The sequence below is a fragment of the Tupaia chinensis genome, unplaced genomic scaffold, assembly GCF_000334495.1.
Source record: "Tupaia chinensis unplaced genomic scaffold, TupChi_1.0 Scaffold144814_1, whole genome shotgun sequence".
Classification (NCBI taxonomy): Eukaryota; Metazoa; Chordata; class Mammalia; order Scandentia; family Tupaiidae; genus Tupaia; species Tupaia belangeri.
In genome coordinates this window covers 854,484-880,957 of record NW_006204675.1, presented here as the reverse complement: position 1 = coordinate 880,957, position 26,474 = coordinate 854,484, and the positions used below count along the sequence as shown (strand labels likewise).

The window sequence follows — 26,474 nt, the reverse complement described above, 5'->3', positions numbered from 1 at the left end:
TTGTGGCATGGCCATCCCCTCTGGTGGGTGATTTCTCACTTTCTATCTCTCTGTCTCTGTCTGGCAAGCGCACGCGCCCTATAGCAAAAACCACTCCAAAAAATAAATAAATAAATAAAGGTTGATACTAGACTATCTAAAGTTAAGACCAGTACAGCAACCAAAACATTATAATTAATGACAAAGTGATAGCCACATAATTGAACAGACATACCCAAGTGTAGTCAACAGATTTCTAACAAGAATCATCAAACAGTTGAATAAAGGATAACTTTTCATTGAAATTATCTTTCTCACTGAAGTTATTCTTTCTCCAAATACTGAACTTTTAAGGTAGAAAAAAGGTGAAATTTGGCCTAAGTTTCCTTACATAAGAGAACCTCAACTCACTCTTAAAGAAAAAAAAAAACTAAAAAATTATGTTTTCCAATACTGCAGGGTCTTTTTCCAGTCTTACTTTTTTATTTCTGTATTCCAAGAAGTACAAATCAGATTCATAGTTTCAAAACATACTCATTGTTTTATTTCTTAACAAAAAGAATCAATTTAAAAATAGACAACAGGTGGAACCAAAAACTTGTTTTACTCTATTTTTTGGTCTTAACAAGTAATTACATCATACAATGTATACTCTTCTTACAAAGTGAACCAAGGGGAATAAAGTAAAAGAGGTAGAATGAAGGTAAGCCTTGAAGCACCATTTTTTTTTTTTGGTAAATATGAAAAAAAGAGTACAAGAAAAAAGGGAAAAAAAGAAATAGATATATTTATCCTTTCTTCAGTTTTATTTGTCTATGTATCCAGACTAGACCAAAGCAGGAATAGGAAATCACTTCCATATGCTAAGTCCCAGGAACGCTGCTTCAAGAGACATACACAGTATTATTCTTTGAATGTGAATTTTAAATAATATTTTTTGGAGAAAGGATAAAGAAACTTTGAAGTGACAAATTCTGTATAGGGAAAAAAGTCCTCTGTACATCTCATCTTAGTCAGGAGGCAGTAAACACTGATATAAACAAAACAAAAAACATAACCTTTTATGCTGTCACAATTCTTGATGACAAGGGTAGGACAAGTGTAGCAAAGTTGTTGGAGGAAATGAGGCTAAGTGGACTGAATCTCTCTGCTGTAAGCTATTTTGATTCCCTTTCAAGATGGATCTGTGCTCCTTGGGGAGTGTCAAGACTGCATTTTCACCATCTGCTTCCTCCTCAAGCTTAATCCCTGAGCTCCGGGCCCTTTTTGACTCCAGTTCTTCTGGAATAAGATCCTCTCCCTTCCTATCCTATCCCACTTTCTGCTGCTGCCGCCGCCGCCGCCGCCTCTCCAAGGACCGGCCCTTTGTGCGATTCCCTTGATGCTCAAGCTTCTCTAGCTACAATCATAAATAGACAAGCAAAAAGAGGTGTGGGCCATTGGTCAGGTTGGTCTCCCTGCCTGCCTGGCTTGACCTTCTGGCCTTTAAATCCTCCTTACCTCCAGGAGTGTGCGGATCCGCTCTAAGTTTGGAGGCTGCCCAGCCTGCAACAGCTGCTGGATGCTGTAGTTTTCATCCAAGGTCACTTCAAGCAGGTCCCCTTCCACCATGAGCTCCTCCAAAGGGGCCCGAGTTGCCTCAGGTAACTCTAATACAGGGCCCGTCAACTGTGGCAACAGTGAGGACAACAGCTCCAGATCTGTGGGATTGCAGGGATAGGCTGAGTTAAGAGTTGGCCCTCAGTCCTATGCCCATCATCATAGCACTGCAGACCACACAGGTCACTACATAGACTATTGACAGTACCCAATCAATAGACTATGAAACACTTATACCTACCTCTCTTACTTGATCCCTCCCCAGGAGCTAACTTCTCAGGCCCAGTCATGCTATATCCCTTCTCTAACAAATCCTGGACCTGCCAAGGAAAGTAGAACTGGGTAAGGATAGTTGAACTCAAAAACCAGGATCTTAGTTTTCTTCTCCAGATCCCAAATTTGGAATATACCTCTTAGAGAAGGGCTGCCAATAGGGATCACAGTCTAAAGATCTGACTGAATAGAGAATTAGGCTGGCAGCTCACCTTAGGCATATTGTGGCCACTGTCTTCTCTGAGAGGGTCAGAGACAGGGGCTGGAGGGTAGGTAGGGGGCTCCTCAGGCCTGGGTTCAGCCTGTAGATGTTGGCGAAGTGTAGCCAGCCGTCCCAACAGAGCAGTCACATCCTCATTGGCCAGAGCCTGTCTGGCCCGTCCTTGCCAGTTGATGGCTCTCTCTGTGAGGCACTGAAGGGCTTCACCCTCCGGTAGCCGCACAGGCAGTCTCTGTAGGGCTACCAGCAATGCCAGGATAGTCTCCAGGCGTGGGCGCCGTGAGCGCATGCACAGTGGACACAAGAATTTGGTGTCCCATTCCCACCAAGTCAGCAGTGGGGATGAGGTGGGACTGGGCCTCAGGGAGTTAAGGAGTCGGGGCACCGACACACACCACCCATGGAACCAGTCCTGACACAGGTCACACTGCAGAGCTCCCACCCCAGCAGGCACCTGCCCACACACGCAGATGGAGGCTGCAGAAGCGGCTGTGCTTGATGATGCCAATGGACTGGCCTTGGCTGAGTTGATGCGACGCAGCTGCATGATCCCTTTTATCTCCTTCTGTTCTCCCTCCTTGAAGGCCAAAATCTACCATGCCCAGGACAGAGGGAGAGTATGTCAGCAGTCTATCCTTCCTATTCCATGGCTCCCTTAATATCTCACTCCCAAACCAGGAGATAGTCAAGCCTCAGAACTTTAGGCACAGGAACTAAAGAGTCTGCCATTATCACCCAGCTCAGACACTGTCATTGTCAGGTTTTACTCTATTCAGGTTGATACCCAGAACCCGACTTCTATTTATGCCAAGCTCCTTACCACAGAGCCTGGGTCCCTGAAGTCCTGCGCAGACAGCCCCAGCAGCTCTGTGTCAGATTTGTACAACCCCAGCTCCTTCTCCATCCACCGGCTACGCTTGGTGCTGTCTGAGCCAGCGTCTGCACATGGGCAGAGCACCTGGGGCAGGCAGACAGAAAGAGGAATAACTGAGCTCCCCCTACCTGCCACCATCGTCTCCTCCTCTAGGTTTCGTTTTCGTTAGCTGTCTTACAACTGCCAGATGAGTGTAAAGGAGGCTTTAGGTCATAGTTCTAGGCCTTACCTCCAGCAGTGTGTAGCAAGAATTCTTCTTAAGGAAGGTCTTGGAAGCCTTCTCCTTCCAGGAGTGTGCTGTTAGTACCTGCTGTTCTAATTGTCTCAGCTCCTCCAGTCTCACGGGTAGGTCCCGGCCCACAGCCACCAAGCCCTCCAAATCATCCAAGCAGGGGTAGTGATCACCATTCTGGGACAGGGAAAATACAGAACTCAACTAAATTAAGTTAGTAACAACAGTGTCTCAATTTGTGCTAATTTTAGGTATAATGCTGTGTAAGGATAGGGCAGAAACACAAAACACAACTTTGAAATGAAGGATGAGATATAAATTACCTTTCTTCCAACTCCTACTTTCATTGGTTCAGCACCAGGAATTCCACCTGGATTACTCTCCTTTGGTTTGCTTCCTTGCTTCTCCTCTATTCTTATCCTGACAATGTCAACTCCTTCAGGAAACCCTCCAACCTCCTATCTTCACTTTCTAACATGAACTACACTAAAAGTCAAAAGTAAAACTATCTCTTTTTTACTATAGGCCTGCAATAGGGAAGCAGAAAACATGGTCCTCACTTGTATCTCATTCACATCAGCAATCCAAGCCTGTGCCTTATTCAGAGTTTCTTTGAGTGCCTGAATGTTAGGCAAGTGAACAGGGATGTTTTCAGCTTCATGAATTATGGCTTCCAATATGGATGGTGGATGCTTTTCCCTAAAAATATTCCAGAAAAGAGAAATTCATCACTAGGTATTAACAGATACACCTTCTTTTGATATTGTACATGGGTAACAATACTCCATCCCTGAGAAACTCCCTTAACACTTACACAAACAGGTCAATTTTGAAGTCACATTTAGTGATTTTCATGATCTAACTCCGGTAACAATACTCCATCCCTGAGAAACTCCCTTAACACTTACACAGACAAACAGGTCAATTTTGAAGTCACGTTTAGTGATTTTCATGATCTAACTCAGCTAAGAAAAATTTCCTCATTTACTACCTTTATGACAGTAAAGGATTGGCAATGACATGTCACACACGTAAGGATTACAGTTCATGACAATCCTACAGAGTTTAGCAAATGTATAGTGGCAGTCTAGTGCCCAAGATCATCCACAGAAACAAAACTTAGAATCATCCCCAAGTTCTGAGAACTATAATCAGAATAGAGATGACAACAGGCTGGTTCTTACCTGGTTTTCAAGCAGAAATGGGCCTTTTCTTCCCAACACTCTGCAACTGTCAGCAGTTCTTGCAACTCAGCCCGGACCTTATCCACAGAAGGACTGGAGGCTATCTTGGCACCCATAACCAATAGTCCCTGCATGATGACCAAAGAGCCCCTTTGGGCTGCAGGGGCCAGTGATTGTTTCACTTCATCTAGCCACTGCACTTGCTCGATGTGCTGCCGGAGTTGATGTGTTTCAGGCACCTCCACACCTAACTGCTGCCCCCTCTCTAACAGGGACTGCAGTAGCCCTACACTAGAATGTAATGAAGCTAGAGCCTCACGAGCCTCAGCTTGATAGGCCTTCACCTGTTCCAAGACATCCTGCAACAACAGAATAAAATGCAGATTTTTAAAAAAATTTTAACCATGTAGACATTTAATACCCATTTTTTTAATCTATACCCCATCTTCCCTTACAGGCATTTACTGTAATAAATGCTATATAATTTATCTTCAATCATGTCCAAAAACATGCTTTACTTTATTTCAAAAGTCCTTCTTTTACTCTTTTCTCCTTAAATTTACTTATCCTGTCCCACTTAAATAGAATCTTATCCCTCTAGAAAGCCTCCCAAGAATCCAGTCTCAAAAAAGTCCCTCTCTGTTTAGTATTTGTATTTTTGTATAAAAGGTAGTATATATCACAGTATATGGACTACCCATTTCCACAGTACTAGGAAAGGAGCTGGTATTACAAAGGACTCAGATTATCAAATGTTCGTTTTCTGAGACTTTCCCTTTGTCCATGTTGCCAGGCTGTTCCTCACCTTGACAGCTTCAATCTGAGGAATAGTACAAGGAAGGCTGTCGATTTTCTCAAGAAGAACCTGGAGCTGAGTCAGGGTGACCTGCGGCATTTTCATCCTGTGGGAGGGAAGACCACATTCAAGCAAACTACTAAGGTTACATTTCAGGAATTTTAAGAACTTAAACATTTATTTCTCTTCCATGTTATCTGGAGACATCAAACCAAAATTATAATGAAAAAGGAACTAAAGCCATTTTATAGGTGATAGTAACTGTTAAAGAAGAGACTAAAGATATCAAAGTGTGAGAACACAAGTGTTGAGGGAAATACTAGGTCATCAGGAAAGTCATAATGTATTTTTCTATGTTTTTCTATGCAAAAAAATGCATCATGACTTTCTTGAAGTCCCAATAATATGTAATAATATACAATAGTATGAAGTCTGGACCTAAATTACATAATTACATAAATAAGTTAGAACCATTAGATAGAAAAAATGAAAATAAATACAAGTTTTCTTTTTAAGAAGAGAATAAAAACATGATATGATCTAGAGATACCTTAAGTTCTATGTTCTATAGTAATTAAATGTCAAAATGATAAATAAGAGAAAAAAAAGTCAACAAGATGTAAATAGCAGCTTTCACAGTAAAATTAAAGTTATGTACCAATCGAGATATTAAAGCACGGGAACTTTTTTTTTTTTGGAGATTTCTGCTATAGAGAGCGTGTGCTCGCCAGAAAGAGAGAGAGGGAGAAAGACAGAGAGACAGAAAGCGAGAAATTACCCCCCGGGGGGATGGCCCCGCTGCAATCCCTTCTCTTCCATTCTCCTACTGGGATCTTAGGTAGGCACGCACATGCACCCAGTGTGAGTTTAAGCCACTGGGTCTGGGACTAGAACCGTGGTTGCCTACATGGAAGTCCAGCGACATAGCCATTATGCTGACTGCTTGTCCCAGCACAAGAACTTTTAAATAGTATAAAACAGGATTAAAAAATGAGGAATACTGAGTAATAATATAAAATGATCAAATGTATTTCATTATGTCAGAAGTGGAAGAGTTCTATATTGATTCTGAAATTTTAATTTTTCTTATTATGAAAAAGTTCAGCAATGACAAAATAGATTAAGGACTAATAAGCTGGAGTACTTAAAATGTGGTAAAGTGCAGGAGAAAACGAGGATGAAATGTAGGAAAACTTAGTAGATTCAAATTACTGAAAAACCAGATAGCAGAGAAGCAAAAAAGCAATCTATCTTCTCAATATTCAGGTTCTCGATTATAGCCTAGGTTAAAATTTTCTTATTTTTTTACATTAGGTCTTATTCAATCTTTTTCATTTCTGGTCTGAACTAATGAACTTTTATCTACTTTATTATACAATTCTCTACCTTAATGTGTCTTCAAGGTCTCCTGAAATACTGTTCAAATTCTCCAGCAGAAACTGTTCAAAATGATGCACTTGTTTTACTTTTACTTGATACTAAACTACATAAAAATTTCCTGTTGTATGTAAAATTTCTATAATCATATCTTTAATTTTAAAAAATTACTTAAGTTTTGGGAACCAGCAGTTAGTGTAATGGCTATGTCGCTGGACTCCCACGTAGTCGACCGTGGTTTGTAGTCCCAGACATTGTGGCTAGAAAATCATGCTGGGTGCTTGCACAGGTATGCCCAAAATCCTGAGAGGCGAATGGAAGAGAAGGGACTGCGGCGTGACCATCCCCCCTGGGGGGTGATTTCTCGCTTTCTGTCTCTACGTCTCTGTCTGTCTGTCAGGTGAGCGCACGCGCCCTATAGCGAAAAACCTTTCCAAAAAAAAAAAAAAATTACTTAAGTTTTTAAAAACATGATATAATATTTTTATTTGCTACTGGTATTTTTGCTTTAACCTAAAATTTACCAACTATATAAATAACCATTTCACTTTTCCATTTCAGAAGTAGTATGTAATTATTAGCACATACAGTTGTCAAACAGATAAGTAAAATTTGAGCTTATTTATCCAACTATTTATCCAAACATTTTTTTTTTGGGGGGGGGGTTTGCTATAGGACGTGTACGCTCACCAGACAGAGAGAACAGAGAGAGAAAAAGCAAGAAATCACCCCCCACGGGGGATGGCCATGCCACAATCCCTTTTCCTCTCAGGATCTTTGGCACGCACGCACATTCGCCCAGTGTGAGTTTAAGCCACCACAGGTCCGGGACTCGAACTGCAGTCAGCTACATGGGAGTTCAGCAGCATAGCCATTATGCTAACTGCTGATCCCTTACACAAAATAAATTTTGTTGAAATTCTAATGACTGAATAATTTTATAAGATTTGTTATAAATGTCATAAAATTCTGCTATTGCATCTTCATTCCCATTGCCATTTATACTAAAAATTTGAACACTGTATCATTAAAAGTTATCTAAATGAAATAATTTCTAGTTTTTACTTTCTTATCTACTCAATCTCACTGTAATTTGCCCAATGCTAAGTCTGTTTTTGTTTGCCTTGTAAAGACAAGAGACTTGCTATTGTTGTAATCCTTCTGTCTTAGACATCCAAGTAGGGAGCAAAGATCACAGAAACAAACCTTCACATCTGGCTCTTTCAAAGCTTTGCTTATCTAGCCTAAGCTAGCCTCAAGCTCCAAAACCCTTTACCTCAGCTGCCCTCCCTTACCACTACAGCAAATAGGTCTACAGGTTCCCACTACTATGCCTGGCTTTTAGAGGGTCAGAAATCAAACCCATGTTTCCTGTGTGGCCTCAAATTGTAATGCAGCAGTGTCCAGTGTGTGCTATTATGACTGGTCTAAGTATACACTTTTTCTCTTCTTAAGCCAGAAGGCACAGGTGTATGTGTAAGAGAGAGAGAATCTACTCTCAGTGGGCATGGTTAGGCTGTAATCACTTTTCCTTCTAATTATTCATCCTGTCTGGATTTTGGACCTGGATGTACACACTCAGTGTGTTCTTCAAAATACAGGGTCTAGGACTCATACCCTAGTCTGCCATGTCTGTCTTCCTCTGTGAAGTGTCTGGCCATTGCTGACTATGTTTCTTATTTTCTGTGATTGTCAGAAGGATGTATACTCTCCAGAGAGAAAAAGAGAGAGAGAAAGAGAGTGAGAGAGAGAATTGCATAATATGGCAAAGTCACCATGCAGTTTTCTTCCATTTTTTCCATCTCACTGGGATTTTGAACTTGCACATACAATAGTTTTGAGATGCTGGGCCAGAATTTGAACCAGTCAGTCACATGGGATCCAGTTCCTGATGCTTTGCACTTTAACCAGAGCATCATGGGGTTAGTTCCCATATATGCTTCTTATATTACACTAACTTTGTAATTCTGGTCATCCCTATGCCCATATATATGTTTATACTTAGTAGACTATTTTTATCAATTCATTCTTGTTATTAAATCTGACAAACTGTCATCATTTTTTGTCCCCTCCTTTAACATACCTGGCCTCTTGGCCACTGACCAGACCTAGGATTTGGGTGATATAAACTTCTGCCTCACTTAGGCAGTTCTTCAATCGCTGAAACAGCTCATGGTTAGGAAATTTTCCCTCATGGACCTCAGACTTCAATGCCTTTAACTCTTCAAAGCCTAAGAGAGAGTATAAGTTGCCAGAGATGAACAGTACTATAGAAAGAAAGGATTAGGAGTGCTGAAAAAACAAAAACAAAAAACAACAGAGTTTGCTTAGGGGTCCTTTAATTTCCTATCACTCACTGCACTTCTGACCATCCTCCACCTCCAGGGCCACTCGCACTTTGTTGGCCCAGGTGTCAAAAGACTCAGCCCGAACCTTTAGCTTATGCAGCATTGCAGGTAGCTCATCCAAGGTATATCGATACCTAGAAGACAGCAAAGAAGAGTATATCTGGTCCAGCTCTATAACCTCCTCCATGTCTTCAAGATAGGCCCCATGCTCACCGCAGGTACTGTCGGGTACTTGGACACTTGCAGAGGTCACTGATGTGGAAAAGGCAGACAAGGCTATCAGGACAGTCATAGCAGGCCAAAGCTGATAGGAAGCATGTGGTCTTGCACTTGATGCACTGACGTTCATCATCTGGGAGCAGCTCAAAAGCCTCTCGTTCAGCCTCCGTGACGCCCTGGGGGTGTTCAATCCACATATACCATAAAGACTAGGAGCAGGGTTGTGGACACCCCACCTCAGCCAACATTTAGCCCTGTTGTGGGCTCAACTGTAAGGATAGCTGTAGAGAAATTGGAAGAAAAAAATATAAACACATACAGTCTCTACCTTTCCATTTCACAACGCATGACTTAAAAGACAGGCACACAGTGCTTATTCAATCTTGGTTTTGTCATCCTACCACAGTAGTCCTACCTTAGGACTGAATCTTTAAGTACTACCAATCTTCACCACCCACCTTCTCCAGCAAGGCTTTTCGTAGACGTCGTTCCTCCTGTACCATAATGAACATTTCCTTGTGCACAGCAACTGCCAGATTCAGATCCAACTTCTCAGGGAAGGCAGCCATCTTGCAGATAAGTTCCTCATGAGAGAAGACACAATAGCGCCGCAGTCGGCGGTAGTGTTCAATACACTGGCGTCCAGCAGGTAGCTGCAAGTGTGTCAAGATTGTGTGTGGCTATCTAGAGACAATGACACTCAAGTACTTCTACTGTGACCCCTACCCATGCTCTCTGTACCTTTCTGCTTGTAGACCCACATTCCAAACTCACCCAATCAGCAGTACAAAAGTTGACAGCCTCAGCAAAATTGTACCCTTGGTTAAAACCACTGTGGTAAGCACGAGGGAAAGTGATAACAAATTCCCCTGCACACTGATTTGTGCGCACAACCTAAAAAGAAGAGAAACAGAAAAGGGTATAGATTAGAACTAATCATGGAAAGTGGACTTAGATGTTAAGTCTCCAAATCATGTTATAGACATAGGGTTAATAGAAAAAGAACAAAGTTTCTATTTTCAAATACGTGCTTTCAAATGAAAGAGATTATGAAAAACACTTTTAGTTTCCATAAGTGAGTGAGAATGCTCAGGAGAGGAGTGTAGAATTAGGGGTACCAGAGAGGAGAGAGTAGAAGGGAAAATAGGGAGAACCAAGATGATAGATCCAGTATTACAGGCAAATAAGAGTAATGAGTTCTAGAGTACTAAAACAGAAAAACTGTAGTTAATAACAAAACTCAAACAGTCAAAAAATTATAGTATACGTTTATAATAAATGGTAAATATCTGACACGGTGGATAAGTTTATTAACCTGACTTGATCATTATAAATGTTTATGCACTGAAAAATAACAACTCTACTACATAAATATGTCCAACTATAATGTCAACTAAAAATTATAAAACAAAGAAAAAAAAGTTTATGAATGTACAGAGTAATAAGTCAGTAGGTAACATATATGAATCTTAATACTGCTGAGAAGATTGTTACCTCCTAAACCATACCATTGCAGGTTTTAATCACAACTGCTTTAAATGTACAAAATAGGTGCAAAAAAATTATGTCCCCTTTTATTTTTTTGAGAGTTTTTTTTTTTTTTTTTTTTTTTGCTATAGGGCGTGTGCACTCACCAGACAGAGACAGAGAAACAGAAAGTGAGAAATCACCCCCCAGGAGATGGCCATGGCAAGCCTTTCTCCTCCATTCTTCTCTCAGGATCTTGGCCACGCCCAGCCTGAGTTTTAAGACACCAGGTCCTGCATGCGAACCGCGGTCGACTAAGTGGGAGTCCAGGGATATAACCATTACACTAACTGCTGGTCCCTTCCTTCTTTATTTTTAAGCTTTTTCGTTAAACCTCAACAAATTAAAGTTAGGAAAAGAGCAAGAACATTATGGCTATGTAACAACTTGACAAATCTTCCTTTTAGCTTCATGAGTTTCAAACTTCTTAATCTCCTATTTGACTAAATGTAGGTCTAGAAATCTATTGGCAATGGTTTGGATGGAAATCTATTACATTAACATTAGCCAACTCACAGGTTCTTCTAGTGTACTAGGTAGGCATCTACTATTGATAATTACATTGTTAATATGGTCTTTGGTGCTGATTATATCTGCTGAACAGCTGAATGACAGCTTTGAGGAACAGGCCATGGTTATTTTTAAGTTAGGTTTTTACAGGACAGTCTTAAAATAATACTGTAATTTCTATATAAAATAATTTAATCAGACAATATTTCATTTTACCTAAATCCAAGATATCTTAAGAATATTTTATGTCTTCTGGTACAGAAGCATAAGTTACATTTTCCACAAATCCTTCTCAAATTTACGTCACAAGCATAGGCACAAACACATGTATACATACACCGTATTCCTTCATTAGGAATTATGAGGAACACAATTTGAGATGAAAATGTGTTGATAGTTCATTTACTTAAAGCTTCTATTTTTTTTAAAAAAAGATCTTTTAGAATTATTTATTTATCATTATTGTTATTATTTTAAAAATTTGCTACAAGGCAAAAGTGTTCACCAGAGAGAGACAGAAAGAGACAGAGACAAACAGAAAATGAGAAAGCAAGCCATCAAGTCTGAGACTTGAACCATGGTCAGGCCATGTGAGAGTCCAGCTACAATCTTATCTGCCACCCAGTTGCTGGTCCTTTTTATATCTGAGAAAACAAAAAGATGAGGTGACCTGTCAAGTTCCCAAAAAGGATTAAGGATAGATCTGAAATTGAATGTTCATTCCTTTCTCTTCAAGAGTCTATATAGGGAACCAGCAGTTAGCGTAATGGCTATGTCGCTGGACTCCCACGTAGTCGACCGTGGTTCATATCCCGGACCCAGTGGCTTAGAACTCATGCCGGGCGCGTGTGCGTGCGTGCCCAAGATCCCAAGAGGAGAATGGAGGAGAAGGGATTGTGGCGTGACCATCCCCCCTGGGGGGTGATTTCTTGCTTTCTGTCTCTCTGTCTCTCTCTGTCTGTCTGGCTAGCGCACGCGCCCTATAGCAAAAACCTCTCCAAAAATAAATAAATAAATAAATAAGAAAGAGTCTATATAGACTATGTGGAAAAACAAGTTATATGGACTGAATTACTATCCTTCTAAGATACACATGAGAAGTCATAACCCTTGGGACCTAACAAAGTGACACAGTTAAAGATGGAGCTTTGTAATAGGTAACTCATTAGACAAGATCCTAATCTAGTTTAACTGGAGTCTTTCGAAGGAGGGGAGATTAAAACATACTAAAAGATACTTTGAACTTAAGCACACATAAAGAAATGACCACTTCAGTGCATAGGCACTGAGAGGCCTCAGAAGAAACCAAGGATATTGACACTTTACTTATGGACTTCTCACTTATGGTACTGTGAGCAAATTAATTTCTCTTATTTATGGTGGGATAAAAAGAATCATGAAGTAATGCTCACAAAAAATTACAAAGAACAATCATGTGCAATTCAAGAAGCAAATATAAAGGGACCATAAACAACTGATGAAGAAGAGAGCCAGTTGGAGGTGTGGTGAAGGTAGCTGGATCCTGTATTACCAAATGCACAGTCTGAGTCTGGGATCTACAGCAGTTTGATAAACACGCCAGACACATGTATGTGCAAGTGCAGAATCCCAAGAAAAGAAGAGGAGGAAAAGCGACAGTGGCCTTTATGGGGGCTCTCTCTTTCTCTGGTAAGCACACTTATTCTCTGACAAAAGATAAAACAGAAAAAGCTTAGAAGATTCTGAGTTTCTTCAATGAATAACAAAATGTAAATTAAAAAGTCCAGTCACTAAAAAGCAAGATTCAGTAAGAAACTTCAAAACTTTGTCCCTCTACTTACAAAAGCAGAACAATTTAAAACAACAACAACAAAATCTCCTGAATTTTGTAAGCTAGTGAGTGTCGTAACACTGGATCTTACCTGTATAGATCATCTCTACCCCTAGCTCAGCACTTACCTTAGTGAAGACAGCATGATATGTTATAGCAGCATGAAAGTAAGTGCCAGGTAGCACAATGTCAAATTGTTTTCAAAGAACTGAAGCTATATGTTTTGACCTGTGTGACCTCTAGAGACTGACTTTATTTCAAATGCCTATAAGAGCTCTTTAGAATAGATGTTTCCCAGGCTGTATTTGTTGAAGACATATAGAGGCAAATGTATTAGTTACAGTCACTGTGATAAAAGAAAAGACAATGGGCAAAACAACAGACCTTCAAAGGTTTGACACCTAACCAAAGGTGTTCTACAGCAAAAATCCCCATTATGTTATTTACACCAAAACTAAGTTTTTCATTTCCTTCACACTCTAGGACAGGCATTAAATCTGTTTGGCTCTAAGTTCTTCACTGCTTTCTCTCCCCAGGGCAGGCATTAAATCTATTTAAACTTGGGTCCAGAACATGGGGTCACAGTTACCCATGACTACAGTTTGAGTCCAGGACCTGGCAGCTTAAAACTCATGCCAGGTGTGTGTTTCAGTGCATAGGCACTGAGAGGCCTCAGAAGAAACCAAGGATATTGACACTTTACTTATGGACTTCTCACTTATGGTACTGTGAGCAAATTAATTTCTCTTATTTATGGTGGGATAAAAAGAATCATGAAGTAATGCTCACAAAAAATTACAAAGAACAATCATGTGCAATTCAAGAAGCAAATATAAAGGGACCATAAACAACTGATGAAGAAGAGAGCCAGTTGGAGGTGTGGTGAAGGTAGCTGGATCCTGTATTACCAAATGCACAGTCTGAGTCTGGGATCTACAGCAGTTTGATAAACACGCCAGACACATGTATGTGCAAGTGCAGAATCCCAAGAAAAGAAGAGGAGGAAAAGCGACAGTGGCCTTTATGGGGGCTCTCTCTTTCTCTGGTAAGCACACTTATTCTCTGACAAAAGATAAAACAGAAAAAGCTTAGAAGATTCTGAGTTTCTTCAATGAATAACAAAATGTAAATTAAAAAGTCCAGTCACTAAAAAGCAAGATTCAGTAAGAAACTTCAAAACTTTGTCCCTCTACTTACAAAAGCAGAACAATTTAAAACAACAACAACAAAATCTCCTGAATTTTGTAAGCTAGTGAGTGTCGTAACACTGGATCTTACCTGTATAGATCATCTCTACCCCTAGCTCAGCACTTACCTTAGTGAAGACAGCATGATATGTTATAGCAGCATGAAAGTAAGTGCCAGGTAGCACAATGTCAAATTGTTTTCAAAGAACTGAAGCTATATGTTTTGACCTGTGTGACCTCTAGAGACTGACTTTATTTCAAATGCCTATAAGAGCTCTTTAGAATAGATGTTTCCCAGGCTGTATTTGTTGAAGACATATAGAGGCAAATGTATTAGTTACAGTCACTGTGATAAAAGAAAAGACAATGGGCAAAACAACAGACCTTCAAAGGTTTGACACCTAACCAAAGGTGTTCTACAGCAAAAATCCCCATTATGTTATTTACACCAAAACTAAGTTTTTCATTTCCTTCACACTCTAGGACAGGCATTAAATCTGTTTGGCTCTAAGTTCTTCACTGCTTTCTCTCCCCAGGGCAGGCATTAAATCTATTTAAACTTGGGTCCAGAACATGGGGTCACAGTTACCCATGACTACAGTTTGAGTCCAGGACCTGGCAGCTTAAAACTCATGCCAGGTGTGTGTGCATGTGTGCCCAAGATCCAGAGAAGGGAATAGAGAAGAGAATTCAGTATGTCCATGACCCCAGGGGCTAATTTCTCACTTACGTCTTTTTGTCTCTAGCAAGAATATGACCTCCAGGAAAATCTCTCTTAAAAAAAATCTTTTTTTCTCATTTCCAGATACTCACAGGCACACCATGTGACATGAGGGTGTTGGGATTCATGAGAGTGACAAGTTGATGTAAGAGATCAGGCTGGCTTTCAAACAGCTCAGGTGTTAGCATCTTCATTACCTCCTCCAAATGTTCTGCTGCCAGTGAGGGTACCCCATACCAGGTTTTTGGCTCACCCCTGCTCAAGTAGAAAACACACACATAAAGCATGCACACATTTGTGGGAGAGTTGTCATAACTATCAAAGCCTTTAGGATCCAGCTCACCAATGCAGGTAGTTAATGGAGTAACTCCAATGGTCCTCAATATGCCAACAAAATGCTGAGAAAACCATCCCCACATAAAGCCAGGGCACTTTCATGCCTGAAATGTCTGCATTGATGTGGCAGAGAACAGACTGATCCAGCACTGGCATCACATTCAGGTTCCAACCACTGCTCGCATAGACCTGTTGGGTCAGAGATTTGCCTGAGTGGGTAGGGAGCAAGATTTAGCAAAGTGAAACAAACTAAGGCAGGCAAACATAGGAAGACAACCGTATTCTTTGAGAATAATGTTTGTTATTACACATTACAGAAGGCCCAAGTATGATTTATAAATGCAAGATTTTTTGCAGGGCAAGAGAGTGCACTGTAATTCAAAAATTAACTATCTATAAACTAGATTAAGATTTTTTAAATGTGGATTATATAACTTGCTCTCAGAAACTAATAAACATTCTTTATCATTTAGACAAAATTTCAAACCTCTATGTAAACTTCATAGACAACAGGCTCTCCTCTATTCCCAATATGTTATTCCTTAAAGAAAACTAGCTTTTCAGTATCACATTTTCTTTTTATATACTTCTGTGTTACTGGTCAAAAAATTTACTATAAATCTTGTCCAATTCTCAGTACAAACAATACTCAACTCATAAAGGTAGGACTTAACAAGTTTCACTTTATAATGATGTGAAAGCTATATAACTGTTCAATATAAATGGTACTTCTACGTCCACTGTTTTTCACTTTCAGTACTATAGATTTAACACTTTATTGTAAAATAGGCTGTTAGAATGTTAGAAAATATTCAACTGAAGACGACACTGGAGGTCATCTAGTCCAAGGGAAAAAAAATATTAAAAATAAAAAATATGAAGACATATTAAGAGCCCTAAAGGATGAGGAGGATCAAGCAAACAATTTACAAATTATTGGCCTGTCAGAAAAAGAAGAGATAAATGAATAGAAAATATTAAAATAAATGTCATAAACATCCCAATCCTTTGGAAGGAAACAGAAAGCCAGATATAGGAAGTTCAAGGAACATCAAATAAAATGAATCCAAAAAACTTGGGAACCAGCAGTTAGCGTAATGGCTATGTTGCTGGACTCCCAAGTAGTCGACCGCGGTTCGCGTCCCGGACCTGGTGGCTTAAAACTCATGCCGGGCGCGTGTGCGTGCGTGCCCAAGATCCCGAGAGGAGAATGGAGGAGAAGGGATTGCGGCGTGACCATCCCCCCTGGGGGGTGATTTCTCGCTTTCAGTCTCTAATGTCTCTGTCTGTCTGGCGAGCGCACGCACCCTATAGTGAAAATCTCTCCAAAAAAAACTCACACTAAAGTCAACGTCAAAATTAATTTGTTAATAATTAAAGCAAAACAATGAGTGTATAAAACAAGGGGAAAACAAACTATTGCATATAAAGGAACTCATGCAATACTATCAGTAGATTTCTCAGCAGGCAGGAACATTGATGGACATAGTAAGACAGTATTAATATTTAGACTCTAAAGTAAAACAAGAAACAAAATGTCCAACTGAGAGTACTTTATCCATCATTTCTATCTTTCTATCTACAAAAAAATTAAGGAATGATAAAAATTTTCTCAGACCAAAGCTAAAAAGTTTTCACATCACTTGACCTTTCCTAAAAGAAATGCCTCAGCTTTCTTCAAGCTGAACAAAGCGGTTGTTAGTTTTTAATATGAATTTATAAAACAATAAGTAAAGAGAAATACATATCCAAAATATCCAAATTAAAAAACTCACTCTAATAGCTATTAAAAAAGCAATTATATCTCTAGCATAAAGTTTAAAAGGCAAAATTATTTATTTATTTTTTAGGGGAGAGGTTTTTGCTACAGGGCGCTTGCGCTCGCCAGAAAGACAGAGTGAGACAGAGAGACAGAAAGCGAGAAGTTACCCCCCGGGGGGGATGGCCACATCGCAATCCCTTCTCCTCCATTCTCCTTGGGATCTAGGGTATACACACATATGCACCCGACATGAGTTTAAGCCACAAGTCTGGGACTTGAACCACAGTCAACTCCATGGAAGTTCAGCAACATAACCATTACACTAACTGCTGGTCCCTAAAAGGCAAAATCATTAAGAACACATAGAACAACACTTTGTTAAGGAATAAATATTGTAGCATAAAAAAGTAAGTATGGCATCAAAAGCATTAAAATATTGGAGATAGTGAAGTAAAACTACAGAGTTCGTATACTACAATTAAATCAAATTGGTAACAACTTACAATTAGTCTGTTATAAAACTTTTTCTGTAAACCTCAGGGCAAGCATTAAGCAAAATGAATACCCCAAAGATAAAAAAATATCTAAAACCAGAGACAGCCACCAGACAACCTAACAAAGCAAGGAAGATGGAAGAGGGGGAAGATTTACAAAACAATGATTATCTCAAATATAAATGTATTCTATCTCCAATTAAAAGACACTGAATAGTTAAAATATTTTTTTAAATCCCACTATATGAGGCCTACTACAAATTCACTTCACTTATAAAGACACGTTCAGACTGAAAGTGAAGAAATGGGAAAAGAATCCATGCAAATGGAACCAAAAAGAGAGCAACGACAACTATACATACTTTTAAAAAAGGATACTTCATGTTTTTAGCTCAAAAATAATAAAAACAGGGGAACCAGCAGTTAGCGTAATGGCTATGTCACTGGACTCCCACGTAGTCGACCGTGGTTCGCGTCTCGGACCCCGTGGCTTTAATCTCATGCCGGGCACGTGTGCGTGCGTGCCCAAGATCCCAAGAGGAGAATGGAGGAGAAGGGATTGCGGCGTGACCATCCCCCCTGGGGGGTGATTTCTCGCTTTCTGTCTCTATGTCTCTGTCTGTCTGGCGAGCGCACGTGCCCTATAGTGAAAACCTCTCCAAAAAAAATAAAATAAAATAAAAAATAAAAACAGGTAAAGAAAATCACTATGTAATAATAAGTAAACTCTTGACAGTCTAACAATTTTAAATATATATGAACTCAATATAAATGTAAACATATATTTATTAATACATTTAAAAGATGAGAAAAATTCCAGAAAAAGTAAAAGATTTCAATACTCCATTTTCAACAATAAATAGATTAGTAGAACAGACAATTAGTAAAGAAACATTGGATTTGAGTTACATTTTAGATGACTGAATCTAATGGACATACAGAAAGCATGCCCTACAACAAAATATATATCCTTCTCAAGTGCAGAGGAATTATTCTTCTGGATAGATAGTTCATGTGGTCATTAGTCTTAAAAACTTTTAAACCAAACTGATGTACTATGTTAACTATATTTTCTAATTAACTTATAAAACTATAATAACAAGGGAACAAGGAATTAGCGTAATGGCTATGTCGCTGGACTCCCACGTAGTTGACCACGGTTCGCATCCCGGACCCGGTTGCTTAAAACTCACACTGGATACGTGTACGTGCATGCCCAGGATCCCAAGAGGAGAATGGAGGAGAAAGGACTGCAGCGTGACCATCTCCCTGGGGGGTGATTTCTCGCTTTCTGTCTCTATGTCACTCTGTTTGGCAAGCGCACGTGCCCTATAGTGAAAACCTCTCCAAAAGAAATAATAAACTATAATAGCAAGAGGAATTGTTAAAATTAGCAAGTATGTGAACATTAAGCAATATGCTACTAAACAATTATTGAGTCAAAAATGGAATTAAAGGGGAAATTAATAAATATCTTCAGGTAAAAATAGAAGAAAACCCAAAACTTAGGATATGCAATAAAACAAGTCCTAATATAATAACCTAAATGAAAAGAGGAAGAAAGATCTCAAGTAAATAACCAAGTGTTAGGCCTCAAGGAAATAAAAAGGAAGAACCTATGAGGTCTAAATTGAGCAGATGAAAGAAAATAACAAAGATCAGAGCTCAAATAAATGAAAGAAGAACAAAATAAAGAGTTGGTTTTCTAAAAAGAAAATCAACAAACTCTTAGTTAGAATTGTTAAGAAAGAAAAATACTAAAAATCAAAAATAAAAGAAATACTACTACTGATAAAACAGAAATAGGAAGGCTCTTAAGAGGGACCAGTAGATGGCATAGTGGTTACATCATTGGACTCCCATGTAGTTGACTATAGTTCGAGTCCTTGACCTGGTGGCTTAAAACTCACGCTGGACACATGTGCACATATGTCAAAGATTCAAGTGGAGAAAGTACTGCAGCACAGCCACCTCCCCTTGGGGAGAGGCGTGGATTTCTTACTTTCTGTCTCTCTGGCAAGCACATGTGCCATATAGCAAAAATCTCTCAAAAACACAAATAAATGAATGACAAGGAAAGATCATAAGTGACATCTATTTAAACATTACTGCTAAAAACAAAGTTAACAACCTAGAAGAAACTGGTAAATTCTTGTAAGCAAACTAACAATTTTGAATCACAATCTGGAAATCTGAACAGACCATTAACAATAAATAGAAAAAACCCAAAACTTAGGAATTAGTAATTGAATTAGTAATTTAAAATCCGCTACTAAAGAAAGGCCTAAAACCAAAAAGAACAAAGCCCTATACGTTGTTTGTTGTACTATAAATCAGTAGAGTCATCTGGAAAACAGCATGGAATTTCTCCAATTAAAAATAGCATAACATTATGACCCAGCAATCCCACTATGAGGCATAAATAAGAAACTGAAATCACGACGCTTAACAGTTGTACACATTCCCACGTTCACTGCAGCATTATCCACAATAACGAAGATACTGAATCAACCTAACTCATCAATGAATGAATGAAGAAAGAAAATGTGGTACATATTTGGAGACAAGGTTGTTAAGATAATTGGAAGTCATATGGCTAACTATGCAGCTCGAGTCCAGGACTAATCAACTTGAGAAACATGCTGGGCACATATGCAGGCAAAAAATTCTGAGAGAAAAACAGAGAAGGAATTATGGCATGATCATTCCCCCAGAGGATGACTTCTCATTTTCTTTCTCTCTTTCTCTCTGGCTACTATACATGCTCTAGCACAATTAAAAAGAACAAACAAAAATGAAGCATACATGTATTGGGTTGTCGGAAAAGTCATGATGTATTTTTGCAGAGAAAAATACTTTTTCAACAATCCAATCCAATGGAATACCAATAAGAAAACACAAATCCTGAACTTTCTTTGTCCAAAAAAAAAAAAAAAAAACTATGCACCAAGAAGACATTATATTAAGTCAGATGAACTAGGCAAAGAAAGACAAATACCTATGTATGATCTTACTTACATGTGCAATCTAAGTGGCAGAACTCAACTAAAGGATACATATGGGGCTAGCAGGTGGCATGGTAGTAAAAGTGCTGGATCCTATAGTTTGAGCCCTGGACCTAGTGGATTGACATTCACGCCAGGCACATGAGCATATGTTTGTTTTTAAAGTCTCAAGAAGAAAGGAAAAGAAGGGATTACAGTTTGATCATCCCTCCTGGGAAGTGATTTATCATGATTCCTCTCTCTTTTCACCCATGAGTACCCATGTCTTATAGCAAGACAAAAAAGAAACAAACAACAACAAAAAAGTAAACAAAAATAAAAAACAAAAAAGAAATGAGAAAGAATCAAATGATACAAAAAGAAAATCTGAAATAAAAGTAGTAGTAACGAGGGAATTCAAAAGGTAAGATATAAGGGGAAAAAGAAGAATTAATTCCTTCATTTTTAGCAAGTATCTCTTAAGAAAATGGATTGAAATCAATTAAAAGGCCAACCTGGAGAATAGTAAAAAAGACATGATCTGTTTATATAATGAATCTTGAAGATAAATGAAAAAAAATGTATTTCATGTTAACAGTAATCAAAGAGTTGAGTGCATCTATCACAATCAAATAAATCAGAAAGTCTTTCAACAAACAAAGATGACATTATGCACTGATAAAATAACCCAATCATCCATTCAATACAACCATGATATATATACCTAAAAACAATACCAAAATAAATCAAGCAAAAAATACTAAAATAAATCAGGCAAAAACTGACAGAACAGATACAGTTCTACAATAACAGTTGGAAGACTTTAGTCACTTCTTTCAAGAATGGATATAAGAAACAAGACAGAGATCAGTAAGAAAATAGAGAACCTGAATAGAGAAAACAAATTAGACCAAGCAAATACAAACCAATGTATTCTATTCAACAAAAACAGAATTCATTGTTGTAGAGTCTAAATGAAACATTCCCCATTTAAACCACAAATCATAAAGTAAGTATTTATAGGGACCAGCAGTTAGTGTAATGGTTACATTGCTGGGCTCTCATGGAGTCAACCACTGTTCAAGTCCCAGACCTAGTGGCTTAAACTCACACCGGGTGCATGTGCGTGTGTGCCCAAGATCCCAAGAGAAGAATGGATTTCAGTGCGGCCATCCCCCTAGTGGGTGATTTCTGGCTTTCTGTCTCTATCTCTCAGTCTTTCTGGCATGCGCATGTGCAAACTGTGCCCAAGATCCCAAGAGAAGAATGGATTTCAGTGCGGCCATCCCCCTAGTGGGTGATTTCTGGCTTTCTGTCTCTATCTCTCAGTCTTTCTGGTATGCGCATGTGCAAAAACTCCTCAAAAAAAAAAATAATAATAATAATAAGTATTGATAAATTTTTAGAAATGCAGAGATCAAAACTTTCTCCCACAACAACGTAACACTTGAAATCAATAATGAAAGAAAAACTGAAGTTTACTAAGCAACCCAACAGAAAAATGATACATTATCAAATAGTATCAGCATGAAATACTATACCAAAATTTTATCATATAACCTAGGCAACAGAGACCAGCAGATTGTGTAATGGCTACGTCGCTGGACTCCCATATAGCTTGAGTCCCTGACCTGGTAGCTTAAACTTATGTCAGGCACATGTGCATGCGTGCCCAAGATCCTGAAAGGAGAATAGAAAAGGGACTGTAGCGTGAGGTGATTTCTCACTTTCTGTCTCTCTGTCTCTCTCTCTTTATGGCAACCACACATGCTCTATAGCAAAAATCTCTCAAAAAACTAAAAATCATAAGCAACAATACACATGAATATTCAAGTGTAACAGTAGGGAGCTATCAAGTGAGAAGTATGCATAATTCAATTACAAAGCTTCATTAAAATTCAGCTACCATGCTTTTAAAAATTACATATATTAAATATCATCAATAATTTGAAGAAAATTACATATTTATAACAATTGATTCTTCTGGGGTAGAGGGCAAAAGCTGGAAAATATGACTTGTAGAAAAACAAAAACACATAGGTGTATTTAATCAGAAAATTTTTTTAAGTTTTTAAAGTTTTCCTAAGTTCAAGTGTAGGTTTATAAATATTACCTAATACTACGCTTTATTTATTTATCTATTCATTTTTCATTTATGAAGAATAGAGTTTTATTTGACTCATAATTCTGGTGGCTGGAAAGTTCAAGAATATGGGACCAGCATCTGCCTAGCCTGTGACAGTACATCAAATATGGTATCTAGAGGGAACCAGCAGTTAGTGTAATGGCTATGTTGCTGGACTCCCACGTAGTCGACAGCGGTTCACGTCCCGGACCCGGTGGCTTAAAACTCACGCCAGGCGCGTGTGCGTGCGTGCCCAAGATACCGAGAGGAGAATGGAGGAGAAGGGACTGCGGCGTGACCATCCCCCCTGGGGGGTGATTTTTCACTTTCTGTCTCTATGTCTCTGTCTGGCGAGCACATGCGCCCTATAGCGAAAAATCTCTCAAAAAAAAAAAAATTTGGTATCTAGAAACAGGGAGATCAACAAACACACGTAAAGAGAGAAATCGACTGGCGAGCTGCCATCCTATTTTATAACAATCTACTAAGGAGGAAACTGACCAATTCCCACACGAATGAGAACTCCCTCCCTCCTACAAATTCATTAATCTATCCATAAGGATAGTGCCTCCAAGACCCAAACACTGCTGAATAGGCCTCACCACCCCTCAGCACTTACATACAGAAAACAGAAAATGGAAAATTATCTGTTGACAATAACACATATGTTGATGTGCTTGATTGAGCCAATATACAGTGTACTGTGAACAGAAAAATCTCATTTTGTATGCTATAATGATGTACAGTGAATGAATGTAAATAAATAAATAAAAATAAGTAAACTAAAAAAACAAACTAACAAACAAAAAAAACATAATCTAGGTCTCACCCACTAGTTCTCACCACTTCCCAATAACGAATTCTAAAACTTGAAACTTTGTGGAGCTAATATCATCCAAACCATAACAAAGTGTTAATACTATGCGTTATGGTTTCAAAATATCATAGGATTTTTTTCTTATATAAAAAAGCTAATTAATAAGCTGATACTTAAACACATCGGAATGAGTCATACAGGTCTACTTAAATGCAACTTTTCTTCAATAATAAAATTTTCTTTTCCCTAGCTTGCTTTACTTTAAGAATGCAGTATATGGGGCTAGCAGATGGAGTGAGTAGAAGTTATATCACTGGACTCCCACATGGCTGACTATAGCTGAAGTCCCAGACCTGTGGCTTGAAACTTACGTTGTGTGTCTATGTGTGCATGCCAAAGGTCCTGGGAGTCGAAAATGGAGGAGAAAGGATTGTGGCATGGCCATCCCCCCAGGGGGATAGGAGTGACTGCTCACTTTCCTTCTCACTGTCTGTCTCTCTGGCAAATGCATTAGCTCTAAGACAAAAACTTTTTTAAAAAAAAAAGAATATAGTGTATGATACACATAAAATTTTAAAAATGTTTTAACATTTTATGCTTTCAGTAAGGTCAGAAGGAGGTTATTAGTAAAGTAAAAATGAAGACTGGCACCCCAAATCCTACATTACTCAAATCAACCTTATATCAAGTATGGAACCAATGGAGGGTACAGATGATTTCTCTTTTCTTGATTTACCATTTCAATTTTCCACAGTAGATATGTCTATTCAAAATATTAAGCAGAGCCAGTAAGAGGCATAGTGACTAAGGTACTGGACTCCTACAAGGTCAAACATGGTTCAAGTCCTGGACCAACGGCTTAAAAAAAATCACACTAGGATCAAGTGTGTACCCAGCATACTGAGTGGAGAATGGAGGAAAAGGGATTGCTGTATGGCTCTCCCCTCTGAGGAAGTGATTTTTTTTCACTTCCCTCCATCAACCACTATCTCCAGGGAGCGCATGTGCCCTATGCCAAAAACCTAAAAACAAGCTAACAATAAGCAAAGTATTACTGTTAGAAAGATTCGTTAAGTTCTATTATATAGAACATGTCCATAAACAGTTGAAAAATACATATCCATTAAAAACTGATAAGCCTTCCTGAAAATTTCAGTCTCATCTCCTAACCAGGCTAATTTAACTGAACATCAACTTTCTCACTAAGTTCAATCTACATAAAAAAGACAAATTAATTCTCTTGGCTCTGGTCAACACAGTAAAAGAACAACTATAGAAAACATTCTTCAATTTCCACATTTATATATGATGACACTTTTTTTTTTTTTTGAGTTTGAGGGAGGGCATCTATGTCCACTGGGAGAAACAAAGAGAGAAAGAAAAAGTGAGAAGGCATTGCATTGGAGGGGGATGGTCATGCAGTAGTTCCTTCTCCTCCATTCTATTCTCAGTATTTAGGGTATATATACACAAGCATGAACACCAGTGTCTTTTTCAAGCTGCTAGGTCCAGGATTTGAAACATAGACATATGAGACCCAGCTACCTTAACCACTATACCACCAGATGGCCTGAGAATGATTATGTTTCTAAGATTTTTTTCTGTGCATCTTTTGTCACTCCCTCTTTCCTTTCCTTTTTTCTTGCCTTAGACAGGAGAAATCAGCCTTGAATGGGTTTTACTATGCCACAATTCTCTGTGTCTTCTAGCCAGCAAGGATCCTGGACATGTCTGTAATTGACCCATTTTGTCAACCAGGATCCAAACCCCTGGCCTTCCACATTGCTTCGCTACTGTGATACAATGACATACTACCTTCAACAAAATGGCTGGGCCAAAAAATGGTGGTTTTTTTAGCTTCTCCTGAAAAGGTCAGTCCATCATCCTATTTCTGGCTCTCCACTCAGTAAAAAATAGTCAAAATTTAGATCTGTCTCCAATAAAAGAAACGACCTTATAACAAAGGATAAAATTAGCAGTTTCTGTACTAATCCATGATTATAGATGTTGACAAACTAGTAAATTTAATGAGGACAATTCCCGAGATCTTTCTAGTCATTTCAAACCCTTAGATAAACTGATCAAAGCACTAGTCTAACACAAATAACCAGAAGGTAGCTATTTCCAACATCAGACAGATTAAAGAATACTATGATAATATCAAAATCTCACACAGAGAGAAAAAAGAAGGCTGTCCAAATGACTCACTGACAGATTATCCAAGAGCACCAAACTTCATTCTTATCCCTCAGATGTAAAAACACTACAGAGGAGAACCTGTAATAACAGACGGCATTATATGCTAAACTGACTTTCCCCAGTCACACTGTGAAAATGAACAACCAAACATATTACCTTCTCTTCAGGCGACAGATTTTGTTTGCTACTGCTGACAGGAAAACCACTACCAAATTCTTTGGAATGAATATCTGCTCCATACTCAACTGTCACATCTTCCTCAATGCTGCTGACCAGCCTCCAGAATTCCTTCTCAACAAGTTCTGTAGGCACCATCTGTGAAAACAGGTGTAAAAGATGACATTTTGACTCCATGTCTGCATGAAACTATGGCCGCCAGGCCACCAATCTCTATGCATCCAGCCCTTGGTCACATACATGTACAGGCATGTTGAAGTAGTCAGCCTTGAAGGAATCAGCCATCTCACCAAAACTCTGCAAAGTATACTCCTGAGTAGCCTGCTCAAAACCAAAAGCTTCTGGAGGCCTCTTACACTCCTGAAAAGAGAAATATTTCAGGGAGACAGACAAAAGGTGACAAAATTTAAAAAGATCTAGTAGTTAGAGGGGAGAAGTCCTTTAGACTGCATTTAGTATCTCATTTTATAAATCCACTTCTTTATGTATTTCTAAGGGGTAAAGTCTCTTTAATATACTATAAAAATATTTCCTTGTCTTGTTCTTCATCATCTGGATCACGTCCCTTCTCACCAGTTCACTTAAGTGTCTGTGATCCTTCAGCTAGTCTGTCCTACCATATTGACATATTACTATACTAACAGCTATTCAAAATTTAGCTGAAATACTAATTTAGAAAAGAGCAGGGACCTAACTTGCTAGTCTCTCTTAAACCCAGGAAAGC

At 38.7% G+C, this 26,474-nt stretch overlaps 1 protein-coding gene across 2 annotated transcripts in view; it reads right to left on the bottom strand.

Annotated features, from left to right (window-relative positions):
- LOC102494379 (lysine-specific demethylase 5C) overlaps positions 1-26,474 on the bottom strand; it is a 57,391-nt gene that overhangs the window by 12,684 nt on the left and 18,233 nt on the right. The window contains exons 11-28 of one of the 2 annotated variants that reach the window (XM_027767869.1): positions 25,991-26,110; positions 25,730-25,888; positions 15,200-15,381; positions 14,949-15,111; positions 9,876-9,995; positions 9,560-9,754; positions 9,096-9,277; positions 8,892-9,016; positions 8,618-8,765; positions 5,167-5,263; positions 4,362-4,720; positions 3,738-3,876; positions 3,175-3,354; positions 2,892-3,029; positions 2,064-2,663; positions 1,820-1,898; positions 1,480-1,679; positions 393-1,378 (exon numbers count right to left, since the gene is read on the bottom strand). In XM_027767869.1, the coding sequence (XP_027623670.1) occupies positions 1,289-1,378; positions 1,480-1,679; positions 1,820-1,898; positions 2,064-2,663; positions 2,892-3,029; positions 3,175-3,354; positions 3,738-3,876; positions 4,362-4,720; positions 5,167-5,263; positions 8,618-8,765; positions 8,892-9,016; positions 9,096-9,277; positions 9,560-9,754; positions 9,876-9,995; positions 14,949-15,111; positions 15,200-15,381; positions 25,730-25,888; positions 25,991-26,110 (3,276 nt within the window). In that variant the 3' untranslated portion in view covers positions 393-1,288. Of the gene's footprint in view, positions 1-392; positions 1,379-1,479; positions 1,680-1,819; positions 1,899-2,063; positions 2,664-2,891; positions 3,030-3,174; positions 3,355-3,737; positions 3,877-4,361; positions 4,721-5,166; positions 5,264-8,617; positions 8,766-8,891; positions 9,017-9,095; positions 9,278-9,559; positions 9,755-9,875; positions 9,996-14,948; positions 15,112-15,199; positions 15,382-25,729; positions 25,889-25,990; positions 26,111-26,474 lie in introns of those variants that run through there. The other variant, XM_027767868.1, reaches the window with a different exon arrangement.